The 22151-nt window shown below is 36.5% G+C and overlaps 1 protein-coding gene across 1 annotated transcript; it reads left to right on the forward strand.

Annotated features, from left to right (window-relative positions):
- The first annotated feature begins 7686 nt into the window (after positions 1–7686).
- SAP30L (SAP30 like) lies at positions 7687–16551 on the forward strand. Its single transcript, XM_032208873.1, has 4 exons — positions 7687–8510; positions 11637–11759; positions 13111–13209; positions 13298–16551. The coding sequence occupies exons 1-4, from the start codon at positions 8325–8327 to the stop codon at positions 13421–13423; spliced, it is 534 nt and encodes a 177-aa protein (XP_032064764.1). The 5' UTR covers positions 7687–8324; the 3' UTR covers positions 13424–16551.
- The last annotated feature ends 5600 nt before the right edge of the window (positions 16552–22151 follow it).

The raw sequence follows: 22151 nt of genomic DNA on the forward strand, positions 1-22151 counted from the left end.
TTTGGTGACCATGTGATTCACTTGACAACTGTGGTAATTTGCTTAACTCTTATAAAAATGGCTGGAAAATCTGGTTCAGTCATGTGATGATTTGCTTAACCATATTGTTTTGCAACCAAAATTCCAGTCCCAACTGCCATAAGTCAAAGGCTATCTGTAGAAGATTTGTAAGCCATATAATATTTTTTTAAATCATGAAAACAGTAAATTCATCGATTTACATTTCTATTTTGATCTTCATTTTTCTTATAGATCTGCAATATAAAAATATTCACATGGGGGGGGATGTTTTATAGAACTATTCACAGAGTGCTGACATTGATATAAAATTGCTAGTTTGACATAATTTAAACTAGCCTAAAGAGAGTAATTTCTCTTTAATATGTAACAAAATCAAAATTTCTGGCTGAAGAGCTGCACAAAGTTTCTGTGTCTTGGATTATTTTTAGTGCAGTCTGATATTATGCCTCCCATTATTACTGCATATAAAATTATGCCACTAATTGTTTAGAAATCTAGGCATCCTATTTCTAAATGTCCTTAACATGCTCAAAGTACATAGACTTTTCCAGAAATTGTATTATCTTATTGTATTAACAATCACAGTGAACTAGATTTTAAATAAATATTGCTGAAGATTTTTAAATATTTCAAATTCATAACTGATCTTAAAAGAACCAAGCAAGTCTTCCCAAATAAGGGATTTATTTTACCTTCCTATAGTGACTTCCTACAGGTGCTTTTCTCCTAGCTAGGTTTTAATCTTAGCTGGGCTCCAAAATAGGAAGTGGAGCCTCCAAGGAAATATATTACAGACAGTATAAAAGATAAGTTGGTGTTTTTTTTAACAAAATGCCTCTTTTGTTCTTAAATTAAAACCGAGTACATAAATGCTTTAAATTAAGAGACACTGTTGTAGTTGTGTTTGAATAGTTAAAACAAGTTTTACAAACTTTATCATCCTTAAATGTCATTTTAGATCAAGATAACCATTTTTAAAAATAGCCCAATTTGAAGTCTACTTACAATAGTATTTTTGAACTACATTCTGTTCTAAGCTCTCCAATAGATTTATCACCAATTAGAGATACCTTCACATTCTAGTAGGTAAAAGGGGTTTTAATTTGAATGAATTTAAAAGCGTACAAAAATATATTGGTATGTGGTAGGTAGAATTTTTTTATCATGAAGAAAATTATATGCACTAAGTTCACAACACTGCATTATACGTAACCAAAGTAAGTATAACATTAGCTCTTCCAACAATGCTATTAAGCAGCTAAAGATTTAAGGGGAAAGAAGCAGGAAAATGCAGCTCATATGTAGAAAGTCTTCAGGGATTCTTAAACAGTTTCCCTCTTTATAATGCATGCTTAACAGTTTCTTTTAAATTGGATGTTGCCACAAATTGTGTATTTATTTTGTGCATCTTGGGACAATGTCTTAAGTGGGAGAGATCAAGGATGTCTAGCACTTTAATGTAGTATCGCTGATTAATTGGAAATCATTTGGATGTCAAGTTTAGTATTTTTACGAATTGAATGGTCTTTCTTTTATAATATATTTAAAATAAATTTTTATTGTGTCCTTTTTCTGAAAACTTGTATAAGTATTCTGTTTTGTAACAGCCAAAGCATTTGTAAAGAGAGGAGAGACCGATTACATGAAATAATACAAGTAATCCTTGCTTAACTACCACTCCTTCAGCAACTCTTTGAATTTGCAATTGTGGTAACTACAACCTTACAACTCTCCAATGGTCATGTGATTGCAATTCAAGCACTTGGCAAGTGGCTCAAACTTATTATTGCAGCATCCCTTTGTAACATGATTGCAATTTCCAACTTCTCTGCCATTTCCTGCAAGCAAAGTCAATGGGGAAGCCAGCAGAAAGTCAGAAATAATAACAACATGAGATCCTCACTTAACAATCTGCAGTGATTTACACAACAATGGCAATTGGGGAACTGCCTGGGTTGCTGTTGCTTATTAATGTGGTCATATGACATTGCGCTTTATGACCTCATCACCTAGCAACCGAAATTCTCACAATTACTAGTATTAAGTGAGGACTTACCAATATTATAAACCAAAAATGCCATTTGGTCATATTGTATTGTCATCTTTAACTTGTAATAGCTATTGACCATCACCTTTATATTACATTTTTGTAAGAAATATTTGTCAAATGCTTATGAAAAGCAAGTTGCCCATAATCATACATTTTTATCTTATTAGGCAATCATGATAAATGTTTACTATTGGAGAAAAAAAATAAAATCTTAGAGGTCTCTTTTAAAAAACTCTTTTTAGTGGAATGTTGGGCTGAATGATCATATCAATTTTTATAAATTTTTAAAAAGTGAGTTGACAGTTCCTCCCTAATAACTTTCAAACCTCTTCTCTTAGTATAGGACACAAAATGTTTGCATACATTTTCATACTTTACATTTGCACAAATTTTAAATACTCATAAACATTTGCCTCCAACTGGTATGTTTTATAGTGTGGATGAAAAAAGGAATGCGATGATAAGCATGTTATGATTTAGGTTTACTCTCTTAAGTCCTAAACAACACTGTGTGACCATGAACCAGTCATTTTAAACTATATTATGTTACTGAGTTTGAATGTGATCGCTTAGATATCAGAGATGCAATATAAAGTACTGAAACTGAAGAAGCAATGAACGGTTATAAGAGCAATAAATGCTAAAAGATGAAGAATAGCATGAGGTACCTCAATTTATCTCCCATCTTTTAAAGCCTAGCCTAGGTATATTTTGGATGTTTGAGTTAAAAGACTTCAAAGTAAAGGGATTATAGAAGTGCCAATATTACAATTTGAAAACACTCCTGTTTTTAAGCATTGTGCAGGTAAATAATATTACTAGAAATGAGTATTATTCTCCTGAAATAATCTGTCTAGTGAATATTTCTATGAACTCACTAGAATAGCTAAATACATCATTTAAACATTAATGACAATAGCTAAAAAATGAGCAAAGGCTGTCTAGAGTTACACTGAAAAAAAATCTGGAAGGAGAAGAGAAGGAAAATCCAGATGTATTCATGACATGCTTAAATTAACTGGAATTAACCCAGTTTTATTGCTATGCACAAAACTAGAATCACAGATTTGGTTCATGCAACTTGCTAGCTAAAATGAAATTGACTAGTTTGTGGGTATTGTTTGAGCAACTTAAAGGTAGCTTCAAGTATTTTTTTCTCCGGTGGGACCTGTCTACCAGGGCAATAACTTGAAATAGATATCTATACTAGTCTCCCTTTATTTCTTTATTGGTAAAATATAAATTTAACATAAAGGCAACTTCAAATATAATGCATTACAGTAGGTTTAATTTAAACATGGCTAGCAATATTAAAGTCATTCCTAGCTTCTAGACAACATTTTAATACTCTACAGTAACTATATTAATTTTATAATTGTTAAAAGATATACAATTATCTCCTGCCTCTAATGATGTCTTGAACTGGTAAATATCTACTCAAAAGATCCATGACCAACAGTACAATTGACTGACGTCAGTGTTCTGGAGCTTGTAAGTTTTAGCATATAAAGGAAAAAAGACAACCTTTACATGCTAGAAACCTACGGTAGTTACCAGCATGTTTGCAAGTAGGTGGTCATTTCAGCATGTGCAAAGAAGACATGATCTATCTCTACAGAAGAATTACTCCAAGAACAAAACCACCTTGCCCCCACTATTTTAATCCTACCAGACAGTTCCTCAATAATTGCTGGCTTCCTGCAATGTTGAGGTGGATCACTGCTAGGAAGATGAGACAGTTGTTTGCAGCAAGTCCTGATACTTTATATACATTGAAAGTGACAATAAAGTTATTCTAATTCACTTTCCCCTCTATACAGAGAAAAATATAGGGAAGGTAATATTAACCAGAAGGTTAATGCTTTTTCTTGATAGTATTGTTTTAATTTTTGAAGTAATAACTTAAAAATTTCTTTTCCTCCTCTCAGAAGTCCAAGCTTTTTAAAATTATAACAGTATAAAGAAAAGTTGTATTTAATATCTAGTGCTGGTATAAGTTTAAGATTTGTATCAAGATCATTTTTGTTATAGTGTAAATTTGCTGTGTTTGGGCCATTTGAAACTTTTTTTTATTAAAGATCATTTATCTTAAACAGAATGAGGCCCTTACATATCACCCTTAATGAAAACAATATTGAAACAAAGATAGAAAAGAAGAAATGTTTTAATTGTCAAGTTTCTTTTTCTTCCATTCGATCACGTCTGATTCCTAGAGATTGCCTTGGCAAGTTTCTGTGGTTTTCTTGGCAAGATTTCAGAAGTGATCTGCCATTGCCTGCTTTCTGAGAGAAAGTGACTGGCCCAAGGTCACCCTTAAGGGTGAGTGCCTTAATCCTTAAATCAAATTGGCTCTCCATGTAGGGTGGGGATGGGAATTGGTACAATTATCTAAATCATTTAAACGAGCTATTCAGGCTATTTTGTTTACAATGTCACATCATTCTTATAAATGGTTAATTTAGTCATATTCCTTATGGATGCATGAAAAATAATAGTGTTGGCTTGTGATTTTATGTTTCACATAAACTGTAATGTAGCACTTCCAAGCTTATTAGGACAATAAATGAATCCTTGGGTAATAATCCAGTGTTATATAATATAGGGGGTCCTAACATCTATTCCTAGCCTGAAATACAAGAACAATGATAAAAAGATGCTTTGTATTAGGCATAGGTGCACATGCTATAACTGTCTCCTTATGAAGCAATGTCATGTTGGGGAATGGGATTCCTTGTTGTGCCACATTCGCTCTAGAAAATACATAAGATCATGCTGACATGTCAAGATATTTTGAGACAGACATGAGAGGCTGTCTGGTGCTTCATATCCCCCTGCACATGCACATATCCCCATGCACATGCACATTCCTGGTTGGAAAGGATTGGTATCTACTACGGGTGTTTTGCAGGACAAACACACTCATCTCTATCTCAATAATGCAAGTCCAAATAATGTAACCTGTGTTTGCTGAGTCCACTTTTATAAAGTCAGTAGAATAACGTGGGAAGGGAACACATATGGGGCCAAGAAATGTGTAGAATTTTGACATGATCTCGCTCTCTTGCTTTGTTGCATTTGACAAGATAAAAAGCACAACTCCTGAACCCATTGAAAAACTTCAAATATGTGGTAGAGTTGTAGGCTTTTGAATAGCTGTACGCAGCTTTCTTTGCTGGAAAGAATGGGATAGATAGAAGATAATGCTCGGGTTCTGAGAGAGCGAGAGGGAATGCTCACAAGTTTGGAATGGCTATGGAATACCAAACTGTTCCATCTAATTTTACACATTTTGAAAGGATCTGGGCTGCCGTTAGCTTAAGAGGACAAACATAGGTGGAACAGTAAAGGATGAGCTAAGGCTGCCTTATACATGTACTAAAAGATGAGGGCAACATCATGTGGAAGTCAGAGGTGGCCAAGATACATATGTGGCAGGATTATGGGCAATACATAGAGGGCTTTTCCAGATGAACAGCTGCTAGCTTTCATAAAGAATGAGTGTCCAACCTTTTGGCTTGTCTGGGATGCCATGAAGAACAAGAATTGTTTGGGGCTGCATATAAAATGTATAATAATGTGATAATATATGGATTATGTGTTTGTTATAAATAGGTGTATTATTATATGTGATAAAAATTGAGACCCAGTTTGGTCTAGTGATTAAGGTACCAGGCTAGAAATAACAGGCCATGAATGGACCTGCTTTAGCCATGAAAGCCAGCTGATGACTCTGGGCCAGTCACTCTTTCAGTCCAACCTACCTCACAGGGTTGCTGTTAAGGGGAAAATGAGAGGAGGAAGATGTGTTAGTTATGTTCAATGCCTTGAGCTATTTGTAAAAATAAAGTCAGGTACAAATAAATAAATAATGTTACAATATTGTGGGCCTCATTGCGATCCAGCGCAGCATGAGACCCATGGGCCACTAATTGGATACTCCTTGCTTAAAGATAAATATGCTGCATAGTTTTCTTCCTTTACAGATTTTTTTTCAGCAGAAACATGGAATATAACTAAAACAAACAAACAAAAAAGGTCTAGAACTGTAGAATTCTGTAAAGTTTCAGTTAAAAGCCTCTTAAGAAGTAAAACAAGATTTAAGTTACTTTTGGCTCCAGGTTTCTCTTGACTACTCAAAAAGTAAAGCAAATTTTCATTATTTACATGCCATCAAGGGGGGGATGAGCACTCTGGTGATCTACTAATTGTTCATTTGTAGGTTATGTATACTCTGAAAAGTGACCTTGGGGCCAACTGGGCAATTGTACATAGCTCAGCGTGTGGCAGCCAGAGCAGATGTATTGCTGACAAAAACATATTCAACAAAATTGCCCAAGCATCACTGCATTCTGTTGTGGAGTAAATTCCAATAATCAGCTATTCAACCTAAGAGCAGCACAATTAACCCTTTTATGGCTCCAGTGTCATGGCATCTTCAATAGACTAACCCAGCTTGTGCAATGGGGACCCACATGCCTGCACTTCTAGGCCGAAAAATAGTAAGGTAAAAACTTCCAGAGATCCCTGTTTATTTAGAGTCTCAGTCATCCAGGTCATGGTTGTCCCAAAGGTGCTTTTTCAAGAGGCAACTGGACTTTCTGATTTTTCTTTGACTTCTCTTCTTTTATTTCTCTTATTTTCTTTCACTTTTCATCCAAGAAGCTTCTTCAGCTCTGGCTGGATGGTGGGGAATGGGAGGATTTATATTCCTTGCAGACAGATGGAAGTTTAGAGATTCAGTGAGAGCTGAAGAAACTTATTGGATGAGAAGTGAAACGTCTTCAACAAAAAATCAGAAAGTCCAGTTACCTCTCCAAAAAGCATATTTGGGACTTCCAGAGATCCACCTGCTTCCCAGTTTGTTTCTCACAAGAATTTGTAGCACACGATCTTAGCCTCAAAAATCCGTAGGAGCTGCAACCCGGACGTCCACTACCTTTTGCAATGGAGTCTCTATGGGATAGAGGAAGCTCCCGGCCTTCATTTTACCCCGGTTCTCTGGGATCGTCCATGCCGCCGCGCACCTTCCCTCTACCCTTTTGGATTCCCGGTTTCCTCCCCGAGATCTCGCCGCTGCCCCTTCACGGGTAGGGCTGCATTCCGACCATGCGGAGGGGACGCTCTATTAGTTTGCAGCAACCAGACACGCAAAAGGCGGCCCAAGCAGGACCCAAAGCACTCCTGGTCAAAAGTCCACTTCAACGACGACGCCCGAGCTCCGCAACGCAGTTCCGCCTTTGAGGTGCACGAGAGTCGCTGGCTTTCGAACGCTCAACCGTCGCCCGACCCGCCTTGCCCCGCCCTCTCGCTAACGGTCTCCCGCGTGTCACTGCAGAAGTTGGGTCCGCAGCTCAGGAGTCGCCCGCCCGCCTTCTCCGAACTCCCACTCCGCTTTCCCAGCCCGTTCCTGAGCACGGACTTCAAACGCTCTCCGGCTGCCTCCCCTCGCGTAGGAAAGAGCTTATCGGCACGAGCAGCTACCTCAACCAATGCCTGGTCTGAGCGGGAGCCCAAGCCCCGCCTCTCGAGCCGCACTAGCCACTGGCTGACCGGGGACGGGACTTCCGCTTGGAGGCGAAAGAGGCGGAGCGGGCAGGTTTTGTGTTTGAGGGAGTGGGAAAGAGGCGAGCGAGGGAACGAGTCGGTGCGGGCGGTGGGCTCCGTGGCCTGGTGGCCTCTCCGGCGGCTCAGGAGCGACGGGTCGCGTCCGCTTGACGAGCTCCGCGGAAGGGGCCGGCAGCTGGGCACAGCCACCCATACCGGGCTGCCGGCTCCGGGGGCTGTGACCTAGGCAGCCAAAGGGACGCGGTCCTCGGCCGGCTGCCGGGCGGCGGGTCGGGAGGCCGTGAGGAGGCGAGGAGAGGGATCCTCCCTGCTTTCGCCGCCTCTCGAAGGGGTTTCTTGCGAGGCTGGGGTCCCCACCGGGTCGGGGCAGGCGGAGTGCGTCTGCGGGCTGAAGCGGGAAAGCGATTCCTCGGGGAGGCGAGGGAAGCCGCCACCCCGAAGGACCGCTTCCGGGGGCCCCTAGGCGGGATGGTGGCGTGAGGGGCTCCTCGGGGCCCCTGGGAAAGCCGCCCGGCGGAGGAGGCGGCCAAAGCCAGCGTTGCTTTGACGGCTGCCCTCCAGATGTTTCCTTAAAAGCCCGCCGAGTCCAGATTGGGATAGGCCGGGCGGAGAGGGAAGGGCGGAGGCTGGCGAGCGCAAAGGCTGGCGAAGTTGGTCTTTCGTCGACCGAGGCCGGCGGGAGGCTGCGATGAATGGTTTCAGCACAGAGGAAGATAGCCGGGATGGTCCTCCTACCACCCCTTTTTACGGACAAAGTTGTTGCCTCATCGACGACGGGGATCGTTGTGTCCGCCCGGCTGGCAATGCCTCCTTCAGCAAGAGGATCCAAAAGAGCATCTCTCAGAAAAAGCTGAAACTGGATATTGACAAAAGTGTAAGTGGCAACCGCAGAAGCTTTACCATGGTGTGTGTGCGTGTGCGCGCGCGCAATTGTGTACCGAACCTGTCTCTTCTGTTGTTATAGTGCTGCTGCATTACATGGCTCTAAAATTTTAAGAGCAGCATTTTTTATCGAATTCTGCTGGGCTGCTGCGAGAATTCCCAGCGTCAGCAAAGCAGTATTTTCCTATCCTGGGAAAACGTGTTAGGAACAATCTGAATGATGCAGCATTAAAATGAAAGTATGTTGGTTTATGATCATAGTAAAGAAGCCGGTGTAAATAGAGATGTGCTTGAAACGGCACCACCATTAAAATCCTATTATATTTTTAGAGAATGGTGTTATTTTTTTACAGAGCAAAATGATTGTCTTACATATAAACGTAATAGCAATAGTATCAAAGTTAATCTCTTTTTCATTCAGGACTGAAGTGACAAAAATAGCACAAAGCCGCAGCAGGTGGCAGCATCTAGCTGGTTTGAATAAAGCTAAGCAAGACTGAGATTGATAAATATTTGGATGGGAGACTACCTGGAAATTCTAGGGTGCGTGATGGTAAAAAGACTTGGTGGGAAAAAGGAAATAGAAGCTTCATATTGTTTGGGGGAAAGTACATGGATTGCAGCTGTTGTTGAACTGTACTTAAGGTGTGATTGGGAAAGGCAAGTTTGCAGTATCTAAATAGCTAAAATAAGAAAAGCTGTTCCCAATTCTGTTTTTAGGGGCGAGAATGCTGATATCATTATCTATAAAAATATACTAGAAGTATTTTAGAGACCAGTTATTTATGACTTGTAATTTAAGAATAGAGAAAATGTTTGCTTTGTAATCAATAGCCATCACTATGTATCTGCTATCTCATATTTCAGATGCTAATATTGATAAAGAACTAAATATACATATTTGTAAGTTAACCCATAAAATGTCCAGCTAAAGAGTTCAGAATGTTGTTTCATTTATTAGATGTATATGCTGCTTTTCATTTTCAGGGTAATGCACGTATGTGCGTCTGTGTCTAAGAGTAGACTAAAATCAAAGTCCCTTTTGACATCTTAATTGCTGTACTATATTGTTAGTAGTCTTGAAATAATTCACTTAAAAACTGTCAAATCTCCAGTAGTGAACTGCAGTCAAATTGAAAGCAGCAAGGATGTTTCTTGGCTGGCATCAAACAAATTAACGTGCTGCCAACCAATTGTTACTGTGCCATCTGTCATTTTTAACTCACACATTATATGTAGTAGTAACAATTGTTTGTATTCATACAGATTATATATTAGGATTTGTCTATAAAGCACAATCCAAATTAAACCTGTCTTCATTGAGGAATTAAAGGAGTGGAAGACATTTTTTTCTAGGTCTCTTTTAATGTACTTTACTTAAACATTTTAAATTAAAACTTGCAATGAGATTACTTCCAGGCAGTTTCCCCTTCACAGGACATAAAAAATCTATAAAGTATCAGTAGATGTCTAGCAAGATTGTTTCTGTTACCTATTAGGTAGTCTATATAGTTAAAGCTTTTAACTGGAATTAAATATAATGAGAAGTATAAACTTTAATGATTTCATTTCTTTCAACACAATTACTGCCAAAAAAATATGAAAGCAATAGTAGAAAAAGTTAACTGTGGGCTAGTTTTCTGAAGAGAAATATATCCAAAATAGTCCTAGTTAATTGTCTACTAAATGAGTTATTTTAATTAAGCTAGTACTCACTCCATTAGATACATTTCATTAGTATACTAACTGTAAGGCTCCGGAAATAGGTTTTGTGACTAGAAGTTTCTGCTGTTTCATTCAATCCCTTTCATGCATACAACACTACCTCTTATAATTCTGCAATATTCTGCCAAGTTCATATATATATATTACTAAAACACTCATGTCTATGATTGGGTGAAACAGTGTATCATAGGTCAAAATGCCTGTACCAAGATACTTCAAATGAGCTAACTTATAGAATGCATTCAGGATCCATGATTCCTGTAGAATTGAAATTTGTCTAATTTTATAAAGCATTTTATGACCTAAAATTATCATAAGGCATTTAATGGCATAATACAATATGTCATAAAGCATATTATATAGTCAACTCCTAATGTTTGACTGTGCTATATGGATCAAAATGGGTTACTTTCAAGGCAGATATATCTCTTAATGTCTCCCTCAATTTAAAAGAATTTTCAATCATATAAGAATCTCTGCCATTGGTGAATCAATCAAGGAATCTGGTAAGGTACTGTAGTATCTGTGAAGTGATGCGCCAAGGGGTCACAGGTTGTCTACTAAATGTGTATTATGTGTTGTGTGTGTGTAAGAGAAAAAGTCACCATAATTCAGGAACAATCAGATTCTTTTATCAATGGACAATGATCCATGGGGAGTGTTGTCTTATTTATTAATTTATACCCCAAATTAATCCAACAATTTTTGACAACTTATAGGAAGTATCCAAGCCTAGAGCTAATAATAACTGGAATTTGTCACAGTTCGATACTGGATAGCAATATTGTCATCCCCAACTTTTTCATGCCTCCCTAAATTTCTTTCATAATAGTTCCTCATAAGGGTTTTGGGGGAGGCTTGTTAACTCTATTAAATTCTAACATACTTGATTTTTTTATTTGAAAATTTGATTTTAAGGGATTTTATGATTATTAGCAGCTTCTCTACAGCAAGCTGAGGTTAAAAGAAAATGAAAAAAATATATTTTGTGATGTCACAGTGTACTTTTCTCCTCTTTCTTACTTGTAAGTATATCATTACATACGGGCAAAAATATTTTTTTATTTATTTGTTCATATCCTGCCTTCATTATTTTTACAAATAACTCAAGGCGGTAAACATATCCAACACATCTTCCTCCTCCCATTTTCTTCACAACAACTCTGGATGTTGGGCTGAGAAAATGTGACACAAAATGAATCAAAACTGAAAAAATAAAGTAGCTCTTCTTCTGTCACTCCTTTTTGATGAGCAATGGCTCTTAAATGAACATATGAAAACCTTTTTTCAAAAAGAGCTCAAATTCGTAGCACTGAAAATTCTCAGATTTTCTTTTGTTCTTTTTACTGTTGTAAACATTGTGCTATTTAATATTTTTCTTGTTTAATTTTAGGTAAGACACTTATATATATGTGATTTCCACAAGAACTTCATTCAAAGTGTCCGAAATAAAAGGAAAAGGAAAACTAGTGATGATGGGGGAGACTCTCCAGAGCATGAAATAGATGTTCCAGAGGTGAATTATGTAATAAAATTGAGATTTACTGTTCAGATTATATTTTTGTAAATTTAATTACACTTCCTAAAAGCAGCATAATATTTATTACAATTGTACTCTAATGATTAGTGCTCAGAACTTTCTGATTTCATACATTTTTAAACATATAAATCACATTGGGGCAGTATATGAGCTGCGAAGGCACAGTGGCTAGAGTGCAATACTGCAGACTACTGCTGACTGCCAGCTGACTGCAATTTGGCAGTTCGAATCCCACCAGGCTCAAGGTTGAGTCGGCCTTCCATCCTTCCGAGGTCAGTAAAATGAGAACCCATTTTGTTGGGTGCAATATGCTGACTCTGTAAACCTCTTAGAGAGGGCTGGAAAGCACTGTGAATCGGTATATACGTCTAAGTGCTATTGCTATATCTTTTTTCCATAACACAAACTTGTGAATAGTGTAAATCATGAAGTCAGAAGCATTCACAATTTTTGGTCACAATTCAAGCCTGAATTAAGACTCCTAGAAAATGGAGCAATTTTGGATATAGCAGATTAAAACTGTCTTGATATTGTCTCTGAATTGCTTTAACTTTCTACTGGTTATCTGCTCAAGAAAAGCCACAGCAGCTATCTGCTAATTTATATCTTCCCTTATAAAGGAACCCTATGTTATCACATTGATGATCATTACTATATCTTGAATAAACATGAAGAGTTCAAGCAAGTCCTTAACTTTTATTTGTCCTGAATCTTTCACTACTCAGCATCTATCTGTGTCATGTTCTACATAATGTAACTTTAGCAAGTCCTCTTTCTTTGCTTTTTTAATGTTACAAATCACTTAATCCAATTGTCCCTTTCTCCTAATTTTCAGTTCTACAATTTTTTGAGGTATTAACATATTGTTCAAATACCTGCTTTCATTCTCTAAGTTCATAGCATTCAAAATTCTGAAGAAAAACTTAACAAAAACACTTATATGATGCTGAAAACATGTTGCATGTTGTATACATGTAATCATCCACAAATTTCCTAGTACAAGTAAGTGTTTAGGAATTTCAAGGAAAGAGGATTTGTCATATCTTGCTTTTGCTGCAGTTTTTTAAGAATGCAGTGCTTTTGAAGAAAAGGTGTGTTGAAGCACATTACATCTCTAAAGTTGCCCCTGCAATTTTTTAAAACACCTGCATTGTCCTCCTTGGGTCACATGGCTATCCTATCACATAATCCTGGAAAAAGATTAACATGTGCAACTTTATATACATTGTAAAGAAGCTTTTTGCTATTAAAATGCAATGCATTGTAGAGGCTTAACTCTTTTCACTTGTCAAACTAAATATATATATTTTCATTTGCCACTTTTTAGGTTGACTTGTTTCAGCTTCAAGTAAACACTTTGCGCCGTTACAAAAGACATTACAAATTACAAACCAGACCTGGTCTCAATAAAGCTCAGTTGGCAGAAGTAAGTCAGTGAAAACTTTATGATTTCCACATGCATTTTCCTTCTAGGAAAATATTTTTATTTTAAAAAAATTATTTGTTTTTTTCAGACTGTCAGTCGTCACTTCAGGAACATCCCAGTGAATGAAAAAGAAACTCTTGCTTACTTTATCTACATGGTAAAAAGCAACAAGAGCAGATTGGATCAGAAAACAGAAAGCAGTAAACTGGAATGAAAGTTAGGTAGACTATGGACTCAGACAAGTGTAATATTAACAAAAGCATCAGGTGCATTATAAATACTTTTTTAAAAAAATAAGATTTTTTTTTTGTAAATTAAAATATACATAGGAAAAAGCAAAGTTTGATCCCATATTATAATACTTAATTTCAAAATGTGTATGAAAACCTTTGCAGTTTCAAAGCCTGGTCTTTAACTTGAAGGAAAGATCAAAACAAACTCAAGAAGCCCAAAGCAATGACTGTTTAAGAAATTGACTTATGTTACAGATTGTAACATGAACCATGCATGAATTTGAATTTGGCATTCTTGAATAGAATCTCATACTCACATAGTATTTAAAGGCACAGACCAGGTAAAACTTCTAAATTCTAATTTCAACCACATAAAATTACTTGTTTTGAGACTAAATATCTCAGATTTTCATGGGTGCTAAAAATTTCTAATCCTAGCTTTTTTGCATATATGATCAGTTTTTATATTGAAACATAGAAATTGTCCAGCATAACTCATTCATTAATATTTATTAGAATGTCATGACTACACAAATTCTAATGTGTTAAATGTCTGTTTTTCAAACCAACTATTGAATAGAGAGCTGTTGCCACAGATTCATGCTATTTCCTGATTTTTTAATGCACACACACACACACACAAATTGAAGCTAGAAAAAATTTCAAGTTGCTATGAGCTCTTTTTAAGTAATTGGAATCTCAGTCTAGTCCTGATGAGACTACAAAGCAAACACTTTACAGTAATAACTAATAAAGTTGGCAGTGGCTTCAATTTATCTTCATTTTGATAGTGAGAACAAATGCCATGTTGAGCCATTTATTTGTTCTAGGTATCATGTTTTAAAATGCAGAGTAACTATAAGTTTCTCGCTGTCTGTGCCCACAGTCCAGATAATCACTGTGCACACACAAAGCTTGTTCTTCATTTACTTATATGGGGAAGGTGACATTATAGTCTACTCTAAATAGTTCTTCCTATAAGTCCTAATCTGCTTGGAGTTTAACATCTTTTGGGTCTCTTACTCCCACATTTTGTAATGCCGAAAGGCATAAATGCATTTTAAAATGTCCTGTAGATTACCTTATATAGCAAACATTCTGGATCAGTTTGACATTATTCAGCAGTTGTTTAAAGTAAGGCATAGAACTACATTACATTAGCAGTTTTCACATTACATTTACTATTAATATTGAATTAAGGACCTCTTAGTTCTTTCTTTCTGTCCTAAAAAACATTTTTCAAAATTTTGTAAACTTTAAAAACATTTTTTAAGTCCAAATAAAGATAAAATGTTGTTCTATACGGTGCTAGGAGACAAACTTTGGTAGTTTTTTCCCCCAAAATTTAATGATGTGAAAACCCAAAATGCACATCTCAGCAAATGCAAAAGTTCATTTATATAGCCATGTTTTATTTTTGTTGCAAATAGATCACCAATTTATGTTACTCCAATTAACTGAATGCCCCTTTTAATGTACATTTTAAATTTAAAAACACATGGATATATAACGAAAACTAAAATATTTCAGAGTGTGCTTTGCATTTTAAAGTTTACCAAGTCCCACTGCTTCCTTCCCTGAAATGCTAAACCAGAAATCAAATATGCTAAATGATTTTTATAACTGAATGTGTAACAAATTGTATTTGAATATTTGTAACTTCAATATTCGCATTAGAAATACAATGACAATGACATAATTTCTCAACAGAGATTGGCATCCTATGACCACCTTTATTTTTATATTGTTAGGACTTGTAATGCAAATAACAAAGTTTCAGCAACTAAATTACTACAGAAAATTGCAACAACTAGCTGTTTACACAAGCAATCAGTTCAATAGTTGCTTTGGAGATCAGATTAAGTAGTTTCCTAAATCACATAACAAGGTTTGCTGTCATACTTTATAAAAAGAAAAGATTTTATGAGGAAATTGAGGACTTTCGTGTAAGATGTTAAGAATAACTGATATTAGAATTCTTGAGACGTGTCTTTTAGATATATTGTTATTTGCCTTACTCTCAGCTAGACCAGGTATTGTACAAATATCTTGGCACAAGGAAAGGGCCGTTAGTTTTTCATGACATTTAGTGTTAGAGGTTGATTTTAACAAGATATAATTGTGTGTGTGTGTTTGTTTGTTTGTTTGTTTTCAGGGAGTTGCCTGTGATTCTTGAACATCTAGTATTGCATCACCAAAAACACCATCATGCAGTTCAAAATAATGGCAAATTATGCTGCATGCCATTTAAGGAAACTTTCAAATTCCTAGTGGTTTTAATAAAACCTTGATCATCATTTTGAGCTTCAGAGGATTTGAATCCTAAAACAGTATCTAACATTAATAGTATATATGAAAAAAGAGTCAGATTGGCATGTTTATTCATAGAAACTGGTGGGTAGTATTTTATTGACTCTTGTTAAACATCAATTTTACATTGGATTTAAGCTATTAAATAATAAACCTTGGCCTGGGAGTGACTTCCCACATTGTCTAGTAGTTGTAGATAATACTGCGGACTAGCAGTACTGAATAAAGCTCACTCAAAACCAAAGGTCTTCAAACCCACTGAAAGCTAACAGACGATTTATACTTGTTAAATTGGCTTTGCATCAGAGCCGAAGATTTTAATATGGCACATCTTCTAGAATGAGGTTAACTTCATCAAAGATGGTTGTCCTCTGTGCATTAGTTGTAGTTGTAATGATAGTAGTAATAGCACAAGAAATTTTGTTCATCCCTTGAATGAAGGAAAGAGCAAAGGGAAGGGGAAGTGCAATGACAATTAGTACTAGAACAACATTTTTATGAATGCCTGGTGCAAGGTACAGTTGGAGTATTTTGGAGGATATCTCAGTCTGGTGGTTTAGCTTCCAAGTGTGGTTCTATGATGTAAATGTTAATATCAGATTCCTACATTAAATTTAATGTTTTCTCTTGCAACTAATGCCATAAATTATGGTTGAAAAGAAGAGGCCTCTGTTCTTACAGAATGCTGTAAATTTGCCACCTTGACAGATTTACCAATAAATATTTCCTGTGAGGGTCAGGAAAACATCTTAAAGCCAAAGTAGTCCAGTGCAAGAGTATTTTTCATACTTTGATAAAAAGAGCAAGTTGTATTCAAGTAAAAAAGCAGCTGGTGATTTGTTTGAAAGACATTTATGAAGCAGTATTCAAATTTTATAATATATAAATTAGCCAAATACAATATTGAGGGTAGGGAGGGAGAGACTGGGAACTTAGCACTTTATCTTGTGTTGATAAATCCTAATGTAAATAAAATGGAAACTCTTGATATTATTAAAGAAAGCATTTTGATAAAGATGTTGTTCTAAGGGAAAGTGTCGTGAACAGCACACTATTGTCACTTCACCCTGTGCTTTAAGATGAGGGATAGATAGCTGCTCACAAAAGAAGCCTTTCAGTGCTACCAGATTTAAAGGGCCCTGCTATGAAAGCATAATATATCTATGTTCCTTCATTTGTGCTACCTAACATGCTCTACGTGCATGATTTTTTTTCTCTCTCAAATATGTAATGATGCAGGGTAATTCTTTTACATAATTTATCCAATTCATTCATCACTTGAGGTGTTAAATTTTTAAAATGTTGATAAGGGAAAGGGGCTCATGCCTTAAACTCACAATTTTCAATTAAGTAGGAGTTATTAAATGTTTAGCAATAGTTTTTTTCTGCAGTTGACTTTTTGTACATTTTTCAAGCAGAGACTTATGTAGAAATTATTACATTGCCTTCATTCTCTCTGCTTTGTCCTGCTGAATATTAAAAAAAATTAAACAACACATTGACAAATGTGTTTTACTCCCTTTTGACTTATAACAGCACAACCTTACCATGAAAAAAATGAACCTTCTTTATTCCTCATTCATTCTTGTGGATCATCATGGCTAGTCTTGATCCTTAAGGCAAATGTTTTGGGTCAACCTTGATTTTAATTGTAAACTATAACAGTGTATCCTGAAGCAATCTGGTAAACTTATAGTGCAACTGTAGAGTTCTTTTCTCTGAGATGTATAGCTTGCATCCTTCCTTCCACTGTGTATAATAGTTAAAGCTTTTACTGTTGGGAAAAATATAAATGCCTGAATTTCTAATAAATGATGAGTTCAACAATCAGTTGTATTACTTTCTATTGATTGTGAATAACTGTACGAGACAAAACTAAGATCTCTAGAGCCAGAGCCATTAGACAAATTATACCTGCTCTTATCATGATTAATATGAACTTTAGTTAATCATATCTGCATCATCCATGTGATAGAGTAAGCAGAACAAATTCCAAACTGCTTATTTCAAATTACACTTCAGTAATTAACAGAGCTTAGATATTTTGAATGAATTATTAAATTACTGCATTATTGCTTTGTTAGTGGGTAGAAAAGAACCCAGTAATTTGATGATATAAAGGGAGGCAATGATAGTCTGCCTCATTGACAAACTGTTACTGGGTTGAAGCTCTTCTCTCCCATTGTCTGAAGTATTAGTGCCTAGTTTATTGAGCCTGGTATTAGTAGTAGGATTCCAAAGCAGTGTTGTGAATGGAACTTTGGACTATGGTAGAGGAGATCTAAATTGTATTGCAATCAGCAATAGAGCTCTATAAGAATATATAGTACATAATAGCACAAACGTATTTCACCTTTTGTATGTATGTGTGTATGTGTGTGTGTGTATAATTTGCTGAACCTTCTTCTTTACATCAACCAAAGAGAAGTTCAATATTTCCCCTTCCTTTCAATCATAAAAAAAATTATGATTGCTGCCTGCTATTTTTCTGCAAAGTTTTTCAGAAACAGTTTGCCATTGCCTCTTTCCCAGGGCTGAGAGTGATTAGCCTAGCCACAGTTGGCTTTGGGCCCAAGAGAGAACTAAGAGAGCCTCCTGGTTTCTAGCCTGATGCCTTAACCATTACACCAAACTTACACTCTCTTTAATATTATCATAGTAATGAAAATAGTTTGAGTGCAATCATCTCACTTTTTATACCATAACTATAGCTTAATTATTACCTAAAGTAGTTACAAATATTTCCAATGCCTGACAACAGAAGATGAGGAATATCAAATCTTTAATGAAAGTCACTGGATGATGGAGAAGCATTCATTTCTGCAGACCACAGGTGGTCCCCAACATACCACCATTCATTTAGTGATGGAAGCTACAATGACACTGAAAAAAGTGACTTGCAACCATTTTTCATACTTAAATTGTTGTAGCATCTCTGTAGTCACATGATCAAATTTTAGATGATTGGCAGCTGGTTCATATTTATGATGCTTGCAGCATCCCAGGTTCATGTGATCATCTTTTGCGAATTTCTGACAAGCAAAATCAATGGGGAAACCAGATTCATTTAACCATTATGTTACTTAACAACTGCAGTGATTCGATTAACTGTGGCAAGCAAGGTCATAAAATGGGACAAAACTCACTTAAAAATGCCTCACTGAGTAATAGAAATTTTGGGCTCAATTGTGTCCTAAAGTTGAGGACTACTGTAGCTAGCTACTTGCCATAAAGTGAGGGGAGAACAGGAATTGATATTGCTTCAAGTAGCAATGACTGTTCAGACAATACAACTGCTCGAATTACCTTTCCTAAGCAATCTATTTACCCCTGTTCACCAGCTCTATATGATCAATTCAATCAGGAAGTGGCCATTTTATGAATTCCTCAATAATAAAAATGTTCTATATCATGTCACACAGATGATAAAACAATATTTAAAGGTTATTATTCAAAGCACTGGAAATAACCAGTGTCATTGAGACCCAAGCTCAGGACTCAGATTCTGAATCTGAAGAATCTGCTTCAACTAAACCTGTGAAATGTCAGCCTCAGGAGACGCCAAGCCAAGAATCGGATGAAAGATACACAGGTACCACCTAGACAACTAGACCAGTCAGATGACGACAATGTAAAGCCTCGCAGCCCCCCACCTGGAGAAGAGAGAGCAAAGCAGAGTCATTCTAAGAGGCTTCTTACCCAGCAAGGGAACAAATCTTTTGATTGATAACAGCTGATTGCAGGCTGATTTAAGAAACAGCTCTGATCCATGTTCCCTTTGCTGGAGACAACATCTGACTCTGGCTCTTGCATGATGTTCCACTGAATTCTGTTTATCTAAGAAAACATGAATCTGGACATGCTGACAAACCTAACCTGGATTTTGGAACCCTATAGTGGATTTGGACCATTTTTCTGTATGCTACTATTAAAGTCAAACTCTTCGGGCAAGCTTCGGTTTTGTTTATTATTTATTTGCTGTTATTTTTTTTAGCCTTGAAGTAAAATTGCTAATCTCCATAGCAACCCTGTTTGAGTGTGTGCAATTGGACCCTGAAGCAGACCACAATGATTAATACAAATATAGTTGCTAAATTTATGCATAGGCAAGTTCTACCATTTGATTGAATATGTGCCATAAGTCAATGTCAACTCTTAACCCCATACATAAATTTTGCCCATGATAATCTGTCCCTATCTTGGTCCTTCAGCTCTTCCAATAGTGTCCCAACCACCACTGTAACTGAATCCATACACTTTGCAGTGGGTTGTCTTCTCTTTCCACCTTTCTCAGGATTACATTCCCATCTCCAGATGGGAGACATAAAGTGTCCAAAGTAAGATAATAGGATAATTTGAGGCTCACTTGTGCCTCAAGGGAGAACAATTAATTGATGTGTTTAGTTATCTATTTGTGTGTGCTTTTTAACTGTCTAGAATTCTTAAGTCTTCTGCAACACCAAATTATCAATACTCTTCCTAATTTGCTTCCTCAAAGTACAACTCTAGCTTCTATAGAGAGTCACAGGGTGTACCGTGTCTTGTACAATTCTGTTTTTTATAGATATGACTCCATCATATCATTTGAATATTTTTTTAATTTTGATTTTCATCTGATAATGAAACAGTGTGAATATCTGACTGAAAGTGTCCATTCCAGTCCATCCCAATTTGCTGATGACTATAATCATTTCATTTCATATTTCATTGTGTTGAGCTTTTCCGTATTTATCCTGCTTATGTCCCATTATCTTACTCTAATTCTGTCTTTACAATTCAAACTTCTTTTCCTGCATGACGACATCAGCAAGTAGACATCCCAAATCTAGCTACGTCATAAACATCATGAGTACTTCAAAAGATCCTAAGCTCTTCCTCAGTAGTACATTCAGTGCCACCTAAACCGAGGGGCCCATCATCTGACCCTATATCATCAGTCATGTTATGTTTTCTATCTATGTGCTTTTCTTGGTAAAAATACAGGAATGGTTTATCATTGCCTTCTCTTGCACAGCATGAATTGATACCCTCACTACTGACACTAAAGTGATAATCTGCTTCCAACATCTTCCTATATCACTGTTGCTCAATATAGGTGCTTGCATGCTTTATGTGGGCACTGGAATGACCTTCACACTTGGGGTAGTCTTGCCAACAATATATACTCTGGGCATACCCTCCTGAGGCTCTTCTCACTTTCCTCTCAAGCATACACCCCTACCACAATGAGGCAGCAGAGCAGAACTTGGGAGGGAGCAGGCACTTCACATTTTGTTTAAAGGAAATCCCTATCTTAACCATAGGTATGGTCTATTCTACAGGATGTTTGCGTCTACTCTCAGCCATATGATATATGAGTAATTTTGAGTCAATCACCTTTTAGACTTCTGTCAACCATCTCTGGATTATTGAGAAGGGGGGGTGAGAGAAAAGATTATATTTGCTATTTTGAGTTGCAAGAGAAAAGCAGAATATAAATGTACAGATCAATAGGAATGAGTCCGCTCGTGGCAAGATGGGCAATTTAATAAAATCAGTAGGAATAATTGAATAAGATTTTCCATAATCAATTCATAATCAGCTTTCACTTTCAGTTCATCTGCCATAGAAGGTTATTCTGTGATGAAACTGCAAGGTAGTTTTTGTCACAACTGCACCAGTGGATAGATAGATTCTATGCAAGAAGTTGCAAATTAGTCCTTGGGAGTCCTCAAGTAAGTGCTAAATAGGCAATTGTCAACCTAGTTAATATTGATAAAACTAACTTATTTTAGTTTTCATGATTGTGAAGTTATTCCAAACATCATAAATGCCAGAACTTTGCTGCATGCATTTTGACCATAAGAGGGCAGTATCATCTAAGGAATACAACAGGTTGGTATTTCTGTGATTTGTTGATTGAAGAAGGAACATTTTTCACAGCTGTTAGAGGACCATAGCCCTGTCACAAGTTGTGGGAGCTCTGCTACTTCTCTAGAAGTAGATATTCTTGTCTAGTTTATTGGTTTATTGATTAGACCATAGGCCATATCACAATACAGAGTTCCAAACACACATTATTACTAAAATCCTATAAAAACAAGTTAAAATGAAATTAGAATAAAATACAATGATTTAATATATAGATAAGTAAAATAAGATAAAATTATATTTCAGTATAACCCCTACAATTTACCCCCAATCAGTCCCACCTATGCCAATCTCAGCCGAACCATTTCCCTAAAGTACTGTGCAGTATTAAATGTTTTCAAATTCAGGCCGCACATAAGGTATGTTGTTTTAATATGGGGCTCCCAATGGGCCATTCGTTTAATATATGAACCAAGGTATCACCCTCTTATACAGAGGATATTCTTGTCAGTTTCCAGAAATAGGCTCGTACGCTATAAAGGGATGGAG

This window comes from Thamnophis elegans, chromosome 2 (assembly GCF_009769535.1).
Source record: "Thamnophis elegans isolate rThaEle1 chromosome 2, rThaEle1.pri, whole genome shotgun sequence".
In the NCBI taxonomy this organism is placed as follows: Eukaryota; Metazoa; Chordata; class Lepidosauria; order Squamata; family Colubridae; genus Thamnophis; species Thamnophis elegans.

Bases quoted from the DNA above. Each gene is read 5' to 3' on its own strand.
- SAP30L (XM_032208873.1), top strand. From the start codon at position 8,325: ATGAATGGTTTCAGCACAGAGGAAGATAGCCGGGATGGTCCTCCTACC. The intron at 11,760-13,110 runs GTGAATTATGTA...GCCACTTTTTAG, and splicing joins ATGAAATAGATGTTCCAGAG to GTTGACTTGTTTCAGCTTCA. The intron at 13,210-13,297 runs GTAAGTCAGTGA...TGTTTTTTTCAG, and splicing joins ATAAAGCTCAGTTGGCAGAA to ACTGTCAGTCGTCACTTCAG.